The sequence below is a fragment of the Sander lucioperca genome, chromosome 6 (genome assembly GCF_008315115.2).
Source record: "Sander lucioperca isolate FBNREF2018 chromosome 6, SLUC_FBN_1.2, whole genome shotgun sequence".
In the NCBI taxonomy this organism is placed as follows: domain Eukaryota; kingdom Metazoa; phylum Chordata; class Actinopteri; order Perciformes; family Percidae; genus Sander; species Sander lucioperca.
Genome location: NC_050178.1, coordinates 8,018,100 through 8,041,380, shown reverse-complemented (window position 1 = coordinate 8,041,380; position 23,281 = coordinate 8,018,100). Strand labels below are relative to the sequence as shown.

The window sequence follows — 23,281 nt, the reverse complement described above, 5'->3', positions numbered from 1 at the left end:
ATTAAAACTGCAAAGTTCAACAAGGTCACTGTTTTAGACAAGAAGCCAGACAGTAAATGTTATCCTTTTATAGTTACAGTGTTGGGTGACGACCATTAATAAGGTAAACAACGGTGACCACAACAACAACAACAACAACAACAACAACAAAAAGTGACAACAAAATAAAAGCACGTTTCATCATGTTGCGGGCTGTTCACTCCTGACACTTTCTGCCCTAATCCCAAACTCAGCACACACAAACTGTTTTCCATGCACGGTGCAACGTGCACGGCTCAACATGCACAGCCCCATAGCAACAGCGCCAAGTAGCGAATAGAAAGCTCAAATACTGTCTCTAGGACCGGGTTAAAGCGCTGCAGGAAGCACCGTGAACACGTCACGACTTGAGTGGCTGTTGCTGAGTAGTTCAGCATACTTTCTCTGCTCCCCCCCCCCTCTCCACCCCTGCCGTCTGTTTATTTTGTCAGTCCCTTCGTCTTGTGTTGTATTCATTATAAAACTGTTTACAACCCCAGATCTAGGTTGCCTATTTTTCTGTTTTTCAACATAGTCTGACGATGACGGTCCCTGTTTTACGGATTGATTGACACCCTCTATAATTAAAAACAACAAAAACTAAAATAAAGACACATTATGTTATAGATAAAGATATATTATGTTTCCTCTTTTCTGTTATTATCTTATGCCACTGAGCTGAGAGTTTAAACAAGCGCTCCTAACTGATAACCGATTCAGCTTTTAGATGAGATTTACATTACATGGCATTACTGATTGTATTTGGAGATATCAGTTGTTACGGTGTTTCTGTAATGTTTTACTTGTTATCGCCTAATCTCACTAAATATCTTTTTGTCTGCTCATAAAAAACAGAGTATAATTCTTCTTTTTAATTCATATTTTTAGCAGCCCTACATAATGCCTACACACAACTGTCATATATTATATTATATTTGTAAGCAGGCAAAACAAAACAAGAAAATCCCGTTATGCCCACATTACTACCAGACTGTAATAACATAACAGTGTGAGTTGAAATATATTTATTATAAACACAAAACAAGTGAAACAACTAACATTCCCAATGATAATGACTTTAAATGTAAAAACGGTGTTTAAGTGTGGACAGAGGGATTTTTTTTCTTCTTATTATTTGCCCTCTCTTTGTTGGCTGCCACATGTATGTAGAACAAATGCTGGTGTTTTAAGTTTAACCAACAATCAACAATGAAAAAAGAAAGAAAGAAAGATCGACTGTGGTGTTTGGAGTTTTTATCAAATTTTGGCTATTGTTTTCTTTTGTTTTACAGACAGAGTCTGGGGAATTTTCAGCCACCACACTCCCTTCTCTCTGTCCTGTGCCCTTGGTCAAGGCTCCACACCCAGTTCCCCCCCCCCCCCTCCCCCCAAAACACACACACACACACACACACACACACACACACACCAGCTGTCGGAATCCTTCCCCTCTCTGAATTGAGACCAACTGATACAGCTGTTAACATGTACTGGTGAAACAGTAAATCCTTTTTCTCTCTCTTGCCCTTTCTCATCGTGTGTGTTAACTTTTTTTCTGGGTCCAAGACAACCAGCATAAAGACCTCCTCACCTTATCAGCCATTCTGGCCTAGTGGTTATTTAAAAAATCTCTAGTTGTGTGTGTGTGTGTGTGTGTGGAATGAAATGTAAAACTTGAAAGTGGCAGTGATACATGGGTGAGATTCTAAGGCAATATAAATGGGATATTTTGCCAACAATTATTACTTACAGCGCTTGTCTTTAATCTTTAGGTCCCCATTTTTACTACATTCATTCAATGCCTATCTTAGCTGAGGCCAATATTGCACTTCTTTATTGTCTTGATGATGCTTATTGATCAACTCATTTGCATTTTATTTCCACAGAAGGTTCCCCGTCTATCATCCTCCTATACAAGTAAGATGTCTAGAAGTCACATGAAGCAGAAAACTATTTTTTTGTTAAGTTATCAACTCAATCCCATCTTGTCCTGTCCAGATTTAACAGCTAGATGTCACATCCACTTGTTGAGATTTCTGTTTGGAGCTTTAGGACGACTTTTCTCACAATCTTATTAGTCTGTTAAAACCCTGTTTACGTCTGCACCTCACCTCTCTAAACACTACAGTCTCTGTCTTCTCTTTTTCATATTTGCTACAAGCCTCTCATCTGCCCGACAACGGTATCCATCCTATTTTACTGTGCTTACCTCCGCCCACTTCTTCTGTCCTCCTCTCTGCTTCACCACAGACGCCTCACCTATCCAGACCCAATCAGGAAAATTTGACAAACTGATGCAGAGGCCCTTGTGTGATTTGCTTTCTCTTCTCCGTAGCTTTTTTCAGTTTGATTTTTTTTATTTCTGATGCCAGTTGTTCTTTCTCTGCTTCTACTTTTCCCTGCCTCCATTTCATGTTTTCAGAATTGTTATTACTAATAATTTTACTATTGTTTGTCAAAATAGAGGAGATATTAGTGTTACCGATTGCTCTACAGTAAAGGTAATAAATCATAATTTTGTAGTGCAGTAAAGTGTGGCGTGTGCTGCTGGGTGCTACATGTGACTGTAGAGTCAAGAATGATTGGAGCTTAAATGTTACCAAAAACCCTCTAGGATTTTTGTTTAGATTTATACCCCACTGCTGAGATCGTTTTCAATAAGGGTTCTCTTCATTCATTGTCCTTTTATCCTCATACATATTCAGGGCCACGCAGAGAGCTATTGCCTAAAATAAAATTGTAATACGCGTTGTTAACAGCATTTTGGGCTGACTTCTTGGTAATCTTCTGTTTGTAATTGTTTATAAATTAGTCTTAACAGATGAGACTGGGCTTACCCACTCCATTACACCCAAAATAGAACGACAAATGCAGTACAACATGATATACAGTACACGGTATGTCTATGTGCTCATCTGGAGCATTCCCTTCTAAGTTGGAGCTCTGGATCTTGTTCCCTGCAAGTCACACTTAATATGTCCTGTCCAAGCAGCCCAGTATTGAACTCCCCCTCCATTAGGGGAAATGGAAAGCTACTCAGCACTTAATCATTCTCTGAAATAAAAGAAAGATGTAATACAGGCAATAAGATGCAGCTTTAACACTTTACACTCTAAAATAAAGGAGAAATCCACAGGCTCAGTAACAGAGATTTATCATATTGTGTCTAACTCTGAGCCACATTAACCACATGAATGAAAAGGCTTTTATTCGTCAGCTGAAAAGGATTATATAGGAAGATGTTTTAGTTATATAAAAACTGACCTCTATTCTAGACTACATGTTTCTTTTGGGAACTCTGTAAACTATTAATCCACTGTGGCTGCTTGCAGCAGCAGTTACTTAACTCACATGAGCAGCTTTGCATGAATGACTCATCACAAACACCTGATCTTTGCCCTACTGTATGTTACCTGACATCAAGCATGAGGCAGCTTTTCATTTAAATGCATTTTGTAAAGCTCTTAATGCCAGATAGATTTGAGGTTGACCTCAGAGAAATTCACCGAGTGCCTTGTATTCATTTCATCTATAAATGACAAAGTATCAGACTAGTTCTGATACAGCTAAAACCACCAATGTGATATTACTGGACTGGATGCTTTAACATTTCTGGAACATTTCCGTTACGTATGTTTTCATTCACTGTATAGATATATATTGTGTTCACAAAGGAAACGAAAAAATAACTATTAATCCCATAAGGGAAATTCAATTTTTCAAATCACCTCTTTCTATCTACTTCAAATCCAGTTGGTCAAGATTGTCAAATCACTCTTCTTTTAGGGATTACCAATGCAAATATAGACTGGATTGTAAGTGACTCAACTTTTTATGAGTGTAATAGAATTATTTCTACAGGGAGATTTGACGGCACAGAAATATGTTAAAGTTTGGCAGAATAATTTTCTCATATGGAGTCTAGTATATTTGAAAGCTGAGTAACATACAATGCGAGTTTTACCTTTTTTTATTAGATGCTATGCTGCCACCTATTGCTTATAAATGGGTATAACAATTCCTTATAATAAAGAAAGTATTTTCTCAGGATTTTGAATACCAACATATTAGAATTAAATAAAAAGGCAAACATATTTTTCTAATTTGTCACGCTATAGTGTTTTACGTGACGATGCATCTTATTTGCAATACCAACAGCTGATGACTCATTACCAGGAACTTGTTTTTGTGCTCATACCTTTCATCAAAAGTCAGTATGTAACCTTGCATCATCCCCTAAATTCGTTTTTTCTTTTCAGGCATCTGCCAAGACATGTCCACATGCTCTTTAAAACGAAACTTTAACTTTTTCCAATACGTTTAGTAATTTGGTGCGATTAAAAAAAACAACAATATTCATCTCATGAAATAAAAAGGAGGCAAGCCTATCGCACTTTGTTTTATTGATCTGTTTCCATGACCACAGATGTACAATGCAGTTGACTTGTAGGCAATGACAAAGCAGATTAAAAGTTTGTCTGTGGTGTCCGGGCTCAGTCATAATAATATAGTTACAAGCGACTGAGCATGAAGAAAACAATAAGGTACACAGGCATATTTACAAGCATTCCTTCCGTGACTTAGCCCTGACACTCGCACAACACTAGAAGACAATAGATCTTTGATTTTTTTTTTGTGTCTCATCCATCAACCCGCCATTACTGTGATCCATTTAATTAGACCAGAGTATACAGTACAAATCCAGTAAGAGTGAGGTTCCGAAAGAAATGGAGGAATTTCTTATTTTAATACTAATAATTATAAAAACAATTCAGTCTAAAACTCAATAAGCTTAACAGCGGACTGCAATCAGTGGCATGTATAGAGTGGAAAAATGTGTTTTCAGTTGATATCAATGTGATGAAAGAGAAGGGAACAGGGTTGGAGGGTGGACAAGAACATTTGGTCTCCTTTTTTCTTTCTTTTCCAACTTTCTCTTTCAACATTCCACTTAGTGAAAAAAGGCAGAGGCAAAGTAGAGAGCAAGAGAGGGATGGCTAGAAAGGACAGAGTTAACCCCCCGCCCCCTCTGTGCTCTCTAGCCAGCTCATATTTGTCCATGTTCTACACTCTTCTCTTGGACCGGTCCAAACTCCGCCACCATTTATTTGGAGAGATTCTTCATCCTCTGATCTAGCGTAGCAAAGTTCTCTTCTACAGTCACCAGATTTTCCTTCATTGTCTGTTGGACCTGGGGGGTGGGGGGTGAGTGGATGTTGATTAGAGATTAAAAAAAAAAAAAAACTTAAGCATTTGAAGAGGCAGTAAGAGAAAACAAGCATAAAGGGGGGAGAACCTGGTTAGAAATGCGGAGAAAACTTTGAAAAATGAAGACATCACCTTGGGGTCTGGGAATTAAAGGCCTACTGGTTACTTAAATATTAGAGTTAAAACAAATAGTCAATGAATTATTGAGTTGATCGACAGAAAAGTCATTTTAAATGCAAAATCTTTCAGCTATTTGAAAATGCTACTGTATTCTCTCAAAAACAGTGACATCGTCAAAATGTCATGGACTAAACAACTAACAAAAAAATAAACAGGTTAACTGATAATAAAATAATTATTAGTTGACAGCCTTTACATTTACATAACTCTGTCATTAATGTGTAAGGTAAATTTAACAGGGAGTTGAAAGGCGTAATTACTGAAAATGCTACTGAAAGCCAACATTATAGGGTCACGTTGTTCCAGGAGGCTATAAAATAACTGCTTGCTTTCTGGGGAAGTAACGCAAGATTCAATAACCTTCTAAAAGCCAAAAGGACACTTCACTTCAGAACGCAATGCATGTAAGTCTATAAAAGTCCAAGCACAACTTTTCTGACTTCAGAAGACTAAGTTTCAACAAAAATCATCAAAAAAAAGAAAGCTTTACTTGACAAGGCACTGCTTTGTCAATCTAACCAGAAGCCTTGAATGGAGTAGCCTTGAGTATTGACTGAGGCTTTAGAGAGCTGCACTTTGTTTGATTCTTTCTTTTGGGCAAGAACACACTGGTCTTTACAACACACCTTGTGTTGTCACACCTATAGTTCCTTTGGTCTGGTCCAAATCAGTTGAGTTAAAAAATCCAAAACGTATCAAAATGTGTCATTACAAGCCACGCAAGAACGTTCACTCTGCTTATTGGTCAGATGTGTCTGGGGCGGGAGCAAGAAAGTAAATCCAGGAAGAAGGTCCTGTGTTCTGGACTAGTGCACGTTTCTTGCATCTCCATGGTCAAACCAGCTCATTCCATATTTAAATAATCAAACATTGTTTCGCGAGCGATGTTGACCACGGAGATGCCAGTGACCACAGTCTATCTCTGTGAGAGAAAACATTGCAAGCTGCTACAGTTTGCATGTCCTGCCGCATCGCAGACTACAAAGCACACCTGACTACAGGAGCCGTTTAGCTCAGACTTGCGGAGTACACAGTACACGGTTCGAGGTCGGACCACGTTCTCAAACCGCTCCAGAGTTTGATTGAACCGCTTTTGGTGCGCATCCAAGTGTGACTGCTGCATCCACACCTGCCCAAACCAACCGCACCAAGGGGGAAAACAAACTCTAGTGCGATTCAACCGAACTAAATGATGCAGGTGTAAGACCCCCCTAAATTGTGTTTAAGGACAGTTTTTTCTTTTTTTTTTTTTTTTACACACACTCATTCATTCCACATACGAGGTTACTGCCAAGTGGTGGAGCTTGGCAAGTTATTTTTTAATGAATGCAACATTTTCAATATGTGAAAAAGCTTCTGTAGACAAGAAGCTAGAACAAGGTTTCACTATGATTCTACCTTGAAAGATGGATTCGTTCATATAATATGATAGAAATTGATTCATTGTTTGACATCTTTTGTGTGGACCCACCAGTAGGACGGGCATGCATTTCTACTGGCCTCATTAATTCCAATGGTCCTATGGTTGTAATAGCTCACACGAGGTGTGAACATTGAATGCTGTTGAGGTTAAGTTCCACACTCCTGCAGTGTTAGAATTGATTTAGTATGTTGTCCCATTGATTCCATGGATCTTTAACGTCCTACCTGTGTTAGCAGAGTGTTATTGTCCTTCAGAGAGTTGTTGATCATCTGCTGAGTGGTGTCCAGGTGGGTCAGCAGCTGGCCAAACTGCATGGCTGCGAGCCGGTGGGGTTGGATGAAATTAAATCGAGAGGCAAGAGAAGAGAGAGGGAGGCAGAAGAAGAAATCAGATGTAGTATTAGTTCCCAAATTTATAAATGTGTGGTTAAAAAAACGTGCTTGGAGTCTTTGCCCTCAGCCAAAGTGAAGGGGAGTAAAGACAAATGTAATCTGAAACTGATGAATGACTGCTTGTAAGAATACTTTTGTTGTTTGCCTTCGTCGGTAAAGAAAGATCAAGAGAGAAAAATAAAACCAGTGTACCTAAACCCCTGCTGAAGCTAAGAACCATTTCGCTGCAGACTGTGACAGATTGGTGCAAAGAGTCTAGATGATAAATGACCTCCTTTAAGCTCTCACAAATTCATTATCAATATAATCTATTAATGCCAAGGTTCTGCTTTCATGTGCTAAATAATAAAAAGATGATAATGGGATATATAATATTATGCATCTCTTTCTCCCTGAGGGGGTGTTTAACAGTATTGCTAGATTTAGTCTAATTCTATTACCATTTTGAGTCTCCCTTTCAGTGATTTCTTGCCCTTTGTTATAATAGAATGGCATGGTTTAGGCTAATTCTATTATCCGGTTGAATCCCATTTTTGCTTAGTTTTCCTCTTTTGTCTCACACTCAGACCTTCCCATTGCAAATGTAAATCTTTCAGGCCAAGCATTACTTCCCAGCACAGATGCCGCTTGAAACGTGATCCGGGTTCACACCCTGTTATGTTCTGTAGCTACATTCTACATATTTTGAATCTTTAATGCCACCCCCTACCCCCCACTAACCTACATACATCCTCTCCTTGAACTCTCATGGGTGTCATATCAAGGTTCTTCTCCCCTCACATATAAGAATAGAACATAAATTATCAAAGTTTTCATTGTTATGATCCTTACTGGGGTGAAATCTGCCCCTAGAGCAATATTATTACAATATTTGCAATGTGAACCAATTACTCAACACCACCACACCATATATGATATTGTTGATGATATTATGTTGTAAGTGGGTAGAGTAAAGACAACAAATAATATTGTCTCATGGCTTAGAGAGTTATGTGAGGGCCAGAAGCAAGTCTTGGGCCACCACCTTGTAAACAAGTTTCCGTTCCCGTGTGTTACCTTGTTCATGTAACTCCTTGACAGCGACAAGCCTCTGCACCACCTGAGGTACAGAAGTGGACACGGCATCCCACTTCTGCACCACGTCATAAAGCTGCGACACCTGGCAGGTAAACACATACAAGCACATTTAGTACCACGATAAAACCCGCCAGCTAAAATAACATGTACGTTTGTTTTACTCAAGTTCACAGCTCTCCCCTTAGTTTCCTGATGCAATAATGATTGTACTGTAAATGATACCTGCATTTATTATTACAATAAACAGCAATACCAACATTCAAACTTGACTTTGCGGCGCTGTGGTACCAAATGCTAGCAATGCGGCTTGAGATTTGCCCTTTTCCAATTCCCACTCTATTTTATGGCTGAAGACAGAGCCAGGTTATTGTGGGTGCAATGACTTTATTATACATCATCTCACATTAAAGCATGCTTTTGTACTTTTTCAATTCTTTCTTTTACAAGTACAGTGCATAGGTAACAGTGCATTACAGTCTCATAGCATCAAACAGCAATGTACCATGTACACTGTACATAATAACTGTTGTCATTCACTGATGATCTAATTAACATGCCCTGCCCTCTACTGGCCTTTTAAGCGTACAGCAATTTAGAACAGTCGATGCCGAAGACACCCAAAAAAATGTTGCCTGGAAATCATGCAGATCTCGCAGCTGAATCTAACATGAAAACCTAAAGAAAGTTTATTTCATTACTGATTCAAAATTTCCAAACTATCAGAAAGCCTGGTGATAAAACATGTGTTTGGCTCTGACTGCTTGCAGGCTGTGCCAGCTGTTTGTTAAAGTGTAACCTAGGGTCTTTTTGTGAATGTACCCGAGTCAAACTTTCGTTTAAAAGCATATTTAGGATGGAAGCGTCACTTTTAAGATTTACTGTATTCTCGTTTTTCGGCCAAATGGTCTTTTGAATGGGAGTAATAGGGGCACTTTTATGTTAGCCTCAAAATAGCTATTTTTAAAACACTAAGAAGGCTCGACACAACATGAAACTTTTCTCCAAGTATCACCAGGGGCTCTACACATGAACGTAAGCATTGAGAACATTGTTTGTGTACCCAGAGTTTACTAAAAAGAAAGGTTTTGAGCAACTCACTGTAGCAGTTGTTCTTCCGGACGCCGTCTATCGAGGCAGTCAAAAATAGTCAAGGGAGGAGAGTAAAGATGGAAAGCTCCTAAAGCTTAGTTCCATATAAATGCACGGATAATTTGTTGTTTTGTCGTTAGTGAAACACAATATTGACCTTGTAGTTGAAAAAGGAGCCTCATAAGAATGACATTTCCTCCTATAGAGTCCGTTTATTCGCATTCGGAGATCGCCTATTTTTGACTGGGAAAATGGCAGATAGCGTAAACAACAACTGCTAACGTGAGTTGCTCAAAACCTTTTTTTAGTAAACTCTGGGTACACAAACAATGTTCTCGATGCTCAAGTTCACGTGTAGAGACCCTGGTCATACTTTGAGCAAAGTTTCATGTTGTGTCGAGCCTTCTTAGTGTTTTAAAAATAGCTATTTTGAGGCTAACATAAAAGTGCCCCTGGGACTCCCATTCAAAAGGCCATTTGACTGAAAAACGAAGATACAGTAAATCTTAAAAGTGACGCTTCCATCCTAAATATGCTTTTAAATGAAAGTTTGACTCGGGTACATTCACAAAAAGACCCTAGGTTGCACTTTGGCTAGAGTTACGCTTTAAAGACAGCCCTGCGAGTTTTCCCATCTTAAAGTGCTTTGTAACGTTGTGTGAAAGCATCGGAGATAATTACAGCACTAAGTTTGCACTGACGGATGTGCAGGGATTACAAACCTTGTTCTGTGTCTCAGCGTCCTCAATCGCTGCCTTGTGTTTAGCAATCTCATTCATCTTCCCGAGGACACTCTAAATGGGAGAGAGACAAAGAGTAATTTATTCATTTTGTGCGAGTGATACCGTTTCAGAGGCATTCAGATACATTAAAGAAAAGAAAGACAAGCACTTATTACAAGGATGATAATACTGTCATAAATTGACAGTTTCTCATTGGGGGGCGACACGTATGGAAATTTGACATATTTTTAAAAGTAATTGATTTTTTTCTTTGAAAAGCAAGAAAAAATTGGCAAAATAAATGGAAAACGCAGAAAAATACATGTTTGGTTATTCGGCTTTGACCTTTGGCCAAGTTTTTCATTTTATTCGGCTTCGGCCAAGAATTTTCACTTCGGTGCATCCCTAGTATAAATGAGAATATAATCAAATTGTAGTTGACATTTATATTACAATCATCCATTTCCCCCTAACCCTGTGCTGTATGCTGTGCGTAGTTTAGTTACCTGCAGTCTGGCCTCCACTTGATCCAGAGTAGCGGAGTCCAGTGCGCTGACCCTCGCCTGCAGGAGCTCTATGGTGGCCTGATTCAAACAAGCACACACGCACAAATTATATATACACTTGAGCACAACAACTTGTTGTGTTCTTGCTCTTACTGCTGAACAGCAACAATAACCAAATGTGGAGGAACTGATGTCATTCATCTTGACGTTTGACCCAGTTCTCTGGCTGCACATCAGATACACAGAGTTATGAATACACACACACAATCGCCATACAGTGTGTTCCAAAACAAGTAAGTTTACTTCTTACCATCAAACTGGCTCCTTGTACGCCAGCACTCAGAGGTCCCTGCAACATAAACACAAAGTGGGAAAATAAATCATAACAAGAAGCAATGAAGCTACCCGGTAATTTACATAAATCAAGGGAAAGATTTTCTTTCTGTTTTACTTAGTGGATGGTTACACAGTAAAGGAGCATTAAAAGTCTACTGGTGTGAGACAGTGAAACAGAGGAGATAAACAGAATTAGTGTGAAGCATTAGAGAGGATATGTGTGTGTGTGTATGTGTGTGTGTGTATGTGTGTGTGTGTACCTGCTTGTCTGATCCTGAGCCAATAGCCATCTCCAGCTCAGCTAGACGCTTCTCCAGTTCCGCAATCTACGGGGACAGAACAAGGCAACACATGGCTGACAGTGACAACAACATCCCACAAGTCGCGGACACACAAACCCCCATGCACATACCTTCCTGCCTTTTGTCCCCTTTATTTGCCAGCAAATATTCTGACATTTCGCTCATGAGAATGAAAACAAAAACACTAGCAGATCAACATTTGCTCATTTTACGAGTGCATTCATCCCAGACACTTGACTCTGCTTCCCTCCACCTCCCCTCCCACTTTACCTTGGCAGACTCATTGAATTTTTCCTGCTCTGGTCTGCTGTGCAGCTCGTAGAGTACTACTCCATCTGGGCCCTTAGCCGATGCCGTCGGCTTGCCGTCTCCTGCAGCGCTGCCACGGCTGCCCTTGACCACTTCCAGCTGGGTGAGCAGACGCCTGGGGGAAGGAGGAAAAAGGAGACACAAAAGGATTATGTGTTCAATATTATTATCAGCTCCATGTGTTGCTGTGCCCCCCTCTCTCTTGCTACCAAGCTTTGTTGTAAACTACAAGGTCAAGGTGAGCTTGGATCTTTTTAGAGCGGTTTATCACTTTTTGTTCACCTTCTTTCACTTGTGTCACTTTGTCTCTTTCCCTATCCGTCTTCAGTTCAGAGTTGTGGTCTGACATCTCACCACATTATGCTTTTATTATCTCTATGGCTTGTCTCTGTTAATCAGTGGGTTTTCTGTGGGCAATTGATACCAGCTGTACTACATTACCATTGTTACTCCCCCACTCCTTATATTTAGGTTATAGTAGGCTCAGTGAAATAAATTCCCCTGCTCTTCCCTCAAACCGTCTATCGTCGATTTCCTCTATATCTTCAAGCTACCCTTTTTCCTCTCCCTCTTTCCATCCATTCCCTGCCTACTACCTCATCATGCTGTCAGGGTCTGATAGGTTGTAGCGTCAGGTCTCAGATTCCAGATGCTTGTCCTCTTTATTGTCTTGTCACCCTCCCCATCGGCTCACCTGGCCAGCGCTCCATCTGGGTCAGCCAGGTTGATGTGTGCGTGTGGTCCCAGCAGCGAGTCGAGATGGGCAGAAACCAGCTGTTGTTTGAGCTGGGCGGCCTGCTGGGCTAGTACCACCGGGGTCAGACGCTCCTCTGCATTGCTGTCCTTTGTGGTAGCCTGGAAGCAGAGAAACACCGACATCATTGAGTAACTGAGTTCTACACAGCAGTGACAACAATACAGAGGGTGATGAAATCGAGGACTAGGATTACGTAAACACGCACACTTGCACTAGACACGTAAACTGGATTTGTTCTGACATTATATTTTAGACAAAACAGAATTGAAGGGATATTCTAGTAAAATATAACTTTGCTTAAATCCAATTGCTAAATCAAGAGGGCAAATTCTGTGTTTACTTTTGTTTGATTTTGATTTCTGTGAAATGTATTTTGTTTTTGTTTTGGAAAGCTTTAAAAAAGGCACAGCTTTACCCCATACACAATCTTTTGCTGGAGTCATGTTTCCTGAATCTCTACAACAGAGGTGGTGGGTGCAAAATTATTTTAACCCATTGTCAAAATAGCCTCAATTATGAGAATAAGAGACCTAGCTTGAAAAATATCAGAATTTTTCCTTAAAGAGTAACTACGTTTTTTTTTCAACCCTATTTTACTATGTTTTTGTGTCTAAGTAACTAATGGGAACAACAATCTTTGACACTGGTTCAGTATTAAGCGAGATCGCTGCAAAAGGGAAATTATCCAGCTTGTATTTACCTTCACAAAAGTGCTGTTTTTGCCGCTGACAGGCTCAGATTATTATTCTGAGTGTCTGAACATTATGGAAAGGATCCCTTCAGAGATAGACCTTTAAAACCTATTTGAGACCTTCCTGTTTAAGCAGAAACAGCTTTGAAGTCGCTAGCGCTAAACCCACCAGACTCCCAATTAAAAAAGCAATACTTTTAGGGTGTATAGAGCAAACATATTTTTACATGTAAATTGGTAAACTATGTGTTCATTTCAACCAAAACCAGAGTTGTGATGGTTGGAAAAGTGGAAAGATGACCCAAAATGGCTTTTCATAGTCTTTTTTTGTTTCTGTCGATTGTTGAATGAAGTGTATTTTACGATGCTAAAATTACTGTTTAAAAAAAGGATCTTACTCTTCAACAGAAAGGTCGACCTCCTTAGAAATCCTTTAATGTTGTCAGACACTTAGAATAATAATCTGAGCCTGTCAGTGGCAAAACGAGTACTTTTGTGAAGGTAAATACAAGCTGGATAATTGTCCTTTTAACTTACATTGTAGCTTGTTTCGCTGCTGCCAACTGCAGCGATCTTGCTTAATATTGAACTGTCAAAGATTGTTGTTCCCATTAGTCACTTATACACAAAAACATAGAAAAATAGGGTCCAGGTTGAAAAAAACGGTAGTTACACTTTAAATGTCGGTGTTAGCAAAGCACAGTTCATGACATGATGATCTATAGTTGTCAGGCATTTCCTTATTTCTCAGTTAATCTGGTCTACAAGTAAATTGCAGTATGTTCTTCTCACCCATGCATGCAGCATTTCACTTTTTCATTCACTACATTTACCCTGATGAATGGACACACGAGGAAATCAATTGCTCCAAGGAGGTCTTTTATAAGTTTACATTTAGTGACTGTTGCAGAGAAGCAGCTTGTTCCCCACAGCCAGGCTGCATATTCTGCCAACATGACCTGCATGAGCTAAAAACCATGGATTATATCACAAAAATGGCCAATTCACAGGTTGAATATGGTGTTGGACCCATAGAGCAGCAAACCCTGCTCTGTGTGTAACCAAGATAATGACACCCAAGGTTGAATTAGTTTTTGGGTTGAGGGGTCTTTGTAAGTCTGAAAAAGCAGTTTCTTGCACTAGTTTTAATCAACTCATTTCCAGGGTTAATTTAAGGCTTCGGTGCACACACCATACAAAGCTCAAGTGTCTACTGCAATAGTAAGAACTAGACAATATATTACACCTCTGAAATTACTCAAATTAAAAGGTTGCACGCCACGGAATAAATACATGATGACATGGTCAAGAAGCAGAGTGGAGGAAAGTCCCTCTGTGAAAGGCTTCTGAATTTGTGTGCAGGCAGCAAGATAAAGGCTGGATAATCACAGTGTACCGTCCTATTGGCAAGGGAGAGGTGTGCTTGAGCGCATGTGTGCGTCTCGCTGTTAGTTCACCTGGATGGCATCCACCTCCTGAGTGAGTTCCTGGATCTCGTTCACCAGGCGCTGGTACTTCTGCTGGGGCGTCTCCTTTACTCCACAGCCCTCTCCAAGCTAAACAAAGATGAGAGCACAGAAATGGTATGAATATTTGACAACAACAAAGTGAGTCTAGTACAGAGAGAGCAGACTTGACTTTATCAGAAAACACATGTACCTACAAAGTGAAATACAAATCCTAAAAGGTGTTGTTACCCTAATATGGAACACTTTCTAAAAGAAGTATTTCATTTCTGCTGAACCGAATGTACTCACGATTTCAAATTCTCCTGACTCATAGCCCACTCTTCTGCTTCTACTGATTCTGTCTGAGAAGTCTGTGAAAAGGAGACAAATGGGTTGTGAAATAAACTAAAACTAAACGAAAAAGCAGTCTGGTTGTCTTTTTAAAGCCCAGTCTGAACCAGAACAAGATTTGGGGTTTGAAATCAATAAAATGGTGGACCTGTTTTGTTACACCTGTAACAGAAGAGGGACACCTTGAAGCAACAGCACCAAAAAGTTGATTTTACTGTTGTATGTCATGAATTAATGGTCATTTATCTTTATCTTGTACATGTCTTTATCCGTTAAAAGTAAATATTGTATTTTGTAAAAGCTATTCTAAAAAGATGACAGTAATGTTTTTTATACTTTGTGGTGATTACTGGTCACAAGACTGACCTACGACTATATATCAGGAGGACACCGGAAACAATCTCAGAAACCTCCCTGATAAAGCAAATACAATTATTAACAGTTATTATTACACAGCTATATTTATAATCCACTAAGAACTGACCAAGCCCCTTGGTGTTGACATGCTTGTCTTTGAACTTGTCATAGGCTGCGTTGGGGTTGACCACAATCCTCTCCACGCTGTCACTGCAGAGCTCCTCCTGTCATTGAAATACCAGCAAATAAAGTCAAATGAACAAAAACTAAATCTTAAAAGAGCATGTTAGACTAGACAGACAGCAAAGACTTAAAAGTGAGCCTTGGCTTACTGAGCCAGTGAGCCACAAGTCTCGAAGCCCAAGGTAGACTTGAAATATGTTGACAGGAGATCTAAAAGGAAATTATATGCTTGATCATTCCCCAAAATATGATTTAAAAAATAATGAATTATGCAGTCAAGTCAACAAGTGTGTTATTGCTTACAAAGGTTAGATACCCCAGAAATTAAAAGCCATTGTAGCCATGAATCATTCAAATCTACAAGAGCTTCACAGCCATAATTTGGGGCAGTCCAGAACCATATCATTTCAACATAATTTAGAGTACCAGCAGGCAAGAGACAAAATGTGTAAAATTAGCTATGTATATCACAGCCATAGCTTTACCTCGGCCTGATTGTAGACTCTTAAGACCATCTTTAAAAAGGTTTAACTTTTATAAAAATGTGTCATTCGTGTGGTCTAAGTCTACTATGGTAAAAATCAATGTTACGTGAATGAAAAGCTGGAAGCCGCTAACACTTTCTTTTCTAAAGGACGGTTCTTTGATTAGTGATTCTGGGGAGCACAAAAAAAAGCGTGCATCATTTGATCAAAACTTCCCTAGTGATCAATTATGATGAACTATAGGCTATGGGTAAGATTAAAACACCACTGACACATACAGCTAGATGACATGAGTACGGGCTCAAAACAGATTTGGATTAAAAAAAAAAAAAAAAGACAGACCAACAAAACACACAACACGAGACAGTTACACAGATGTAGGGAGGAGGAGGAAGAGTGAGGAGGAGAGTTAGTCAGGCTCTTACCAGCTCCTTGGGTTTCCAAAGAGAGTTAGAGAAAGTAACGGAAGAGCAGAGGGAGAGAAAAAAAGTAGGGGAGAGAGAGAGAGAGAGAGAAAGACAACACAGATTAATGTGGTTATCACATGCCATGCACACAACAGGAACAGTTGGCCAGGGTCCGGGAAAGATAAGAAAGAAAGCAGTGTACTGAGGGTTGCTGCTAAAACACCCTGGAGACACAGACTGCTGCTTATGATGTCTCCAGTTCTTTCTCTCCTTCCCGATTCAGGGTGGTAAGATGGTCCATTAACACCAACAAGTTACTTTCTCCTTTGATACCATATTGCACTTTATAATGCAGTGTGACCATATGCTCTCTTGGAGGACATTGTAGGTCTCACAACAGCATTATTCTATGTGTGCAGGGGGTTGGTGTTCTCAGAATGAAGGGAAACGGGTGGTTTAAGGGTGTTTAAAAGAAGTCAAGAAACTTAAAAAGGCCCAAAATCCCTAAAATGCATTCTGTTACAGAAATTGTAATCTATCCAAAATCATTCATCGGGGCGGCTTATTTCTTAATAAGATGCTGTTCTTCCTAAATTGATTAGCTGGACTAAACCAAAGCTGTTAATGAAGTATATGCAAGTTAAGGCCCCTATACGCTGTCCCAGACAAACGTAATGATATCTGCGGTCATCAATCCAAGATGGAAGTCTCAGATCACACTGCAAGACATGTCCACCGATGGCCGATTTAGAGCATTGGTGACCGAAGAGAGTCTTTGTCTAAGGTCTGACAGTGTGCAAAATTTGGGACCAAATTCTCAATATGACATCTGCTAAGACCAACATCTACAAAAAAAAACAGTCGGAATATGGCATAAAACTAGGGATAGAGTGATCCAATTCCTTTCTTTTGTGAATTAGCATGGAGGTAATAAAAGGTGAGCTTGCTGCCTGCTGTGACTGTATAAAACATCTCAAGGTAGACCACTTAATAAGGTACGTATTATTAAGTAAGGTCAGTGTAGATACCAATCCAATGCATACCTAGATGAAATTATGTAGAATACACTGGTCAACACAACATACTTGAATAAAGTAATAGGCATAAACCACAAAGGCAGGTAAAATGAGTTTGTGGAATGGCAAAGAAGGACATCTTTTGGAACATAGAAGTGCCAGCATCACTGCCAAATATGGTTTTTCGTTTGGCTGCATTTTCAAAACACGAGAGCGGAGCAGATAGATTGCACAGGTTAATGCATGTTTCTGATTGCATTTTTCATCAGTGCTAGGATTCATCAGGGATTCATCAGACAGTCTCACATTTGATAACGTACAGTCCAGCACAAATGTTATTATATTATATCCTTTATATCCAAGCCTGACATGCAATGAACCTTCAATGTTATCACACAGTGTATAGGGGGCTTAAAAATGTCCAGTTAGTCAAAATAGTGTGTTTAGGCAGGAAGCAACGGTTAGAACATGAGGAAATTTCTCCAACAAATAGACAGACACTTTTCTAATTAAAGTGCTTCTGAAGACCCATCATCATTTGCTTGAAAGAGTTAAAATGAGCAACACACATAGGAGGAAAAGAATTGATTTCTTGCACTTCAAAACAGAAATTGATTAATTAAAGAGCACAAAAAGAGTCACTCCATCGATTTATTTTTCATTTTATCCCAAACAAAAGAGCTAGGAAAAATGGATATGAGATTAAAAAACGTGCATATAAAGCATGGCATTAAGCTCACAGAGTAAAATGGAGCCAGTCTTACTTGTACAAACTAGGGTCCCAGGAAGGGTGGGGAAGAGTCAAAACAAGGGCAAGGGTATGAGAAGAACGAATGTGGAAACATAGAAGGGATACTGCCAATTAGGATTCACTCAGCCGGTCAGTAAACCGTTTATACATGTTTAAAAGAAATGTCAGACCAGCATCCCTCAACTGCTTACAAAGCGTACTCTAGCAATGCCACTATAACTCTGCCCAATGTTACAGTTGGATGGCAGTGAGAATAGACATTTCTAAGAGTCACAAGACCATATTCATGACACAGTTATAAACAGTATCTTGTGTTCCCTGACATTTTAATAGATAATTATAAATAGATTTTCATCCATTTTAAAGTTGTCTTCCCTTACTGTCTTCTCTACATGTATAAATGAATAGATATAGCCTACTATTATTTATAATATGTAAGACAAGTTAAACAGTAACCTAAAAAAGGAAATCTTGGCATTTTCAATGAAATATGAACAATATATATTTTTAGAAACATATGCTTTGCATTTAAATGTGAAATTATGTATTAAGCATAAATAAAGGAAAGAGGTGGTCATAGGTGTCATCTTACAACTTTTCGTGGATAACATTTATTTGGCTTAACCAGGTAGTAGGGACAGCACAAATGCAGTAACAGATTAATTCACAGTAAACCAAGTAATTGCGTGGTTAGGTGTTTCATCGTGGCAGGGATATTGCACACTTATCACAATGAAGAAATCAGTGCTTTCTCCGTTATATAAAGTCTGGCAATGCGAGACTATATAAAGTGTAAACACCTGTTATCTTAAAATGCAGCGAACCGGATATTGCTGTCTGCAAACTGACAGTATTGACTACAAAATGTCAACTTACCGACTCAAACTGAGCCTGGTCATCTTCTGGAAGGTCACCGGTTTCGTACACGTCCGGCTCATTAAAGGCCTAATAAAGTAATGAGGTAAACAATATATCAACTTATCAGATATCCAGTTTATTGTGATTAGCCTGGCCAACAGCCTGGCCAACGCCCCGGCCCATTCAACACGTATTTGCTAGCCATTGCTCTATATTACAAGAATTCAACATTAACTGAAAACTTAGCAACTAAGAATCTACAATTACTAACGCTAGTTGTATAGTAATAGCAAACGATAAGCAGACGACAGCGTAAATAGCAGGAATGTTAGCTAGCTAACTTAACGTTAGCTGTCGGAGATTGGAGCTACAGTTAGCAATCTAGCTAGCTAGCTAACCAGTCTGCTAGCATTGGCCACTTACAATTCCTGGCAAGTTTGCGTATTTAGGATCAGCCATTGTCAGCGGGAAGCAAAGACGAGACCAACAAATCACGCTAGAAAATAATAACAGTTGCTTTAAACGTGTAAATGATCGATGAACCGAATTGAATTGTAACAAAAGCTAACGATAGATGAGCCAGCAGTCTCTCAGCCGGTGGAGGCTTCCGGGCTGATGTAGTCACTTGCTTGATATGACAGCGTGTACGTTGGGTTTCATGCAGTCGCAGGCGAAGGGGCGGTGATGTGTTCGCTACAACGATGGGAAAGAATTCAACTGCCTACCCAAACCAACAAAACAAACACTCCCGAGAAAGTCGAGTGTATTTACGCATGCGCTCAGTTTGACCAATACGAGCTAACCCTTTGTGTTGTTTAGCATCGTTTTATTGGATGTATCCATCAAATACAGTATTTGCTGTCGAACTCAGAATATTTAACAATTCGCTGCTTCAAGAACACCACGATTCTGTCTTTATTTAAAAAAGAAAAAGAAAAAAAGTTGTTCAATTGCTGCAGAGTCGTCACACGGTGGCGCTAAAGCTACGAGAAAACAACTCAATCAACGGCACAAAGACAGTCGATTGAGAAGATGTTTCACTCTGTCAGAAACAATGATCCCCCTTATCTAAATTGGTTGTTAAGTAGGCTATTTCAGTAAATGCACAAATGAATAAGGATATATAAAAGTATGATAAGATACTGCTGTATGTTTCTTGTTTGAATTAACAAATCATTTGTGCTACAATGTACGTAGGCCTACCTACTTTTTTATTTACCACGGCACATAAAGTGGGCGTTTTGGAGGCGATATTTGAGAAGAAGTAACAATTAGGCCTATAGGCTATTGAACGTCATTTTTTTCTCCAAATCAGGTAAAAATTCTGAAAACACTGTCTGATCAAAAAATGCACTCACTTAAAAACTATTAAAATGTTTCATTATAGTATTCTGTTTCCTATGTCACATACCATAAAAACATGTTATAAGCTAAATATGAAATATATGTCTATGATTCATTATCACAGTAGGCTATTACAAGCAAAATGGCACAGTTCAGGGATTGGCTTTTCATATCACATAAAGAAAAGTCTTATAATTACATTAGAGTATGTTCTAGTAATGCATGTTTGTTTTCATATTATCACCTGTCACACTCATTATTTCACATCTGGCTACTAGATATATAGTATAACGTGGCACCCTTAGTGTCAACCAACTACATGATTGGCCTAGATGACTAAGCTTCATCTGTAGGCCCAATCTACAGCAAAAGACACACAGCCGCTTATGGCTTTGTCATCCAGTGCACAATGGCAAATAACATTTAGGCTACTAGACAGAGATGGTATAAATCAATACAATTGAGTAGCACTTTGGGAAATGTAGGCCTATCCTACGTTTTTGGGGCTTGACCACATAGGGACTCAAAGTCAGGATATTTTAGCTGCTTCAACTTCAACCATTCTTTATTGTAATCTGACTCTCTCTCAAGTCTTCCAACTTGATGGAAGTAGGCTACAGTGCTACATCACGGAAGTAATCTCTGGCCAAAAATGATGGAAGCTTTGGTTCCCCCATGACTACTCAGCTTGTCATGCAAACCAGGATTGCCATGACGACCAGTCTGGTGCAGACCTAAAATGCTCTCCTCAAAAACAACTGGGTACAGAGAATGTATCACCAGATGCAACAAGCAACACCCTCATGTTTTTGTGCAAATTGCTCCACCTGAATGGTTCAAAGTGAAAGTGAACGTTTCTGTCGAGGCCACTGTAGTTGTGGTTGCGTGAATAAGAGGGAGAGTTGGAGCTCCTCTCCCTGCTCCTTGGTCCCTCTGCTCAGTGGTGCTGATGAGAAAGGATTTGAGTCGCTACTTTAACACGCCCCGCCCCCAGTGAGAGAGCAGGGATGACAGTGATGCAAGCGTATCCAGACGCTGCCGACCGGACCAGTTTGGAATATAGCTACTCCCCATTTACAACTCTCTATCTGTTCTCCACCGCTCAACTGAACCCGAGTTTGGTTAGAGAGCATTTAATACAAGAAACTCTCTCAAACAGGTTGTTTTTTTTGCTTTTGCTTTACATTTATTTAATGAATTAGAATATAGGCTAGTCTCTCCCAAAACTCGGTAGTTGACCATTCTTCCAAATGCTTCGCCTGCCAGTCTCGCTTTGCATGTGGGTTTAGCCGGTGGTTTCAGCCTGCGTCCAGGGGGGTTTACGGGAAAAGGTTGCACAGGGAATATTTTATCTTTAATTTAGATAAAGACATTTTTATCTTTTGGAAGCACGTCCACTATTTTTTTCTCTCTCCCCACAATGGCTGATGCTAACGCAGAATGCAATATCAAGGTTTTGTGTCGATTTCGTCCTCTGAACAAGTCCGAAATTATCCGCGGAGATAAGTTCATCCCAATATTTCAAGGAGAAGACACTGTCATTCTCGGGGTAAGTTATCTCTAACGGTCTTCCTTTTTGTCACCTTTCCATGCAGTCGGTGTACGCTACCGCTAGGGCTTACACTTTTCATCTCGCACCCACATCTGATAGCTGCTGGCCAGGCTTAAAGGCTTCTGACAGGGATCAAACTAAGTATAGCCCCTATCAATATTCTGATCAGCATGTTGCATCATTTAGGTGTGCGTTGCTGCCATTAAAGAGCAATAAGGTAGGCTAAGCCTTGCAGAAAAAAAGCAAATTGATGAATAGCCTCTCATGTCATGTCTTCAGATGATTTTCCAAAATCATCCCTTTCTTATTGAAATTAAGCCCAAGACCAATACACTTCACAAGAATGAGCTTTGCCAGCGTTGTGAAGAAGTTAAAAACTCATCATTTTCTGAAAATCCATCTCGACCCCACCTCTGTGATCCCACACTGCTGTATTTGCTTCTTATGTGGTATTGACCTGCTGGATTTTGGTTTCCGGTCTCAGAAGATCATTTAGGATTGATTTATTGATTGGTTTTTTTATGTATACTGCAGTTAGCCTTAAATGCATAGGTGCTGCAAATCTAACAGGAGTCATTATTATGCTCTGTAGGTTGTCCTGTCCAGTGAATGTATTTGAATAGCAGCTGATGATTACTGCTACTGCTTTCAAGCAGCACATGGAAATGAACCAAGCTATGTAACATTTGTGCATATAGATACCGGAGGCTGACGTTTACAGTGGGAGATTAAGAGTGCTCTAAATGCAAATGGTCCCGTTGTTTAGATGTTAAGCACATCTGGGCCAAGGCTAACACACACACACACACACACACACACACACACACACACACACACACACACACATCTGGCCTGAGGGTTCACTTCAAGTGATGATGAAGACAGCATCCCTATCCCTATCAGCTTACTCTGTTGTCAAACACACACACACACACACACACACACACACACACACACACACACACACACACACACACACACACACACACACACACACACACATATTGAAATGCAAGAAAGCATAGTTAAGGTAGATATCCCTGCAACACTATCATGTTGGTTGTTGTAGCAGCAGGATGACTTCCTCAAGCAAATTGAATGCTCATTATCACATTATTCTGATGCTATTTGGGAATGGCAGGTTGTCATTATAACAGCTTGAAATCATTCCTTCCTGCGTCAGTCTTGGTAACTGTATTTACCTAAATGCATTCAGGGTGTGTTTGAAGGCAGCAGAAGAATTAAAAATGAATTCACTTGTCCTTTCTTGTAGATTATGGGGATATGTTAACCATCTTAGTATCTTGAATTGCTGTCTTTAAGTGATTTATTTGATGTCAGTTCTTCAGTTACATTCAGGCTGTAGTGTGTTCGTGAGAGGAATTGCATACTTCAAATTTAGTCTGCAAACTGGAAACAGTACTACTGGAAGCAGAAATGAAGTGAAATTATGTAACCCAATTAAGAGAACTGTGATCTGTCATTACGAGAAGAAAACATACACACTGCCAAGACTTCT

The 23,281-nt window shown here is 39.6% G+C and overlaps 2 protein-coding genes across 7 annotated transcripts in view; one reads left to right on the top strand and one right to left on the bottom strand.

Annotated features, from left to right (window-relative positions):
- Positions 1-4,403: 4,403 nt before the first annotated feature.
- On the bottom strand, positions 4,404-19,558 carry dctn2 (dynactin 2 (p50)). 3 transcript variants are annotated; one of them, XM_031301721.2, is made up of 15 exons: positions 19,290-19,558; positions 18,885-18,953; positions 18,022-18,030; positions 15,294-15,390; positions 14,768-14,829; positions 14,468-14,566; positions 12,257-12,417; positions 11,524-11,677; positions 11,212-11,277; positions 10,926-10,964; positions 10,616-10,693; positions 10,110-10,181; positions 8,278-8,380; positions 7,054-7,145; positions 4,404-5,209 (listed from the first exon to the last, which is right to left on the bottom strand). In XM_031301721.2, exons 1-15 carry the CDS (start codon positions 19,323-19,325, stop codon positions 5,123-5,125), a joined length of 1,224 nt encoding a protein of 407 aa, XP_031157581.1. In that variant the 5' UTR covers positions 19,326-19,558; the 3' UTR covers positions 4,404-5,122. The 3 variants fall into 3 exon arrangements, with proteins under 3 accessions (XP_031157581.1, XP_031157582.1, XP_031157583.1); XM_031301722.2 differs by lacking the exon at positions 18,022-18,030 and adding an exon at positions 16,260-16,265; XM_031301723.2 differs by lacking the exon at positions 18,022-18,030.
- Positions 19,559-21,237: 1,679 nt separating this feature from the next.
- The window catches only part of kif5ab (kinesin family member 5A, b), a 62,476-nt gene continuing 60,432 nt past the window's right edge, over positions 21,238-23,281 (top strand). For all 4 annotated transcript variants that reach the window (XM_036002661.1, XM_031301716.2, XM_031301715.2 and 1 more), the window contains exon 1: positions 21,238-21,759. In XM_036002661.1, the coding sequence (XP_035858554.1) occupies positions 21,631-21,759 (129 nt within the window). In that variant the 5' untranslated portion in view covers positions 21,238-21,630. The remainder of the gene's footprint in view (positions 21,760-23,281) is intronic.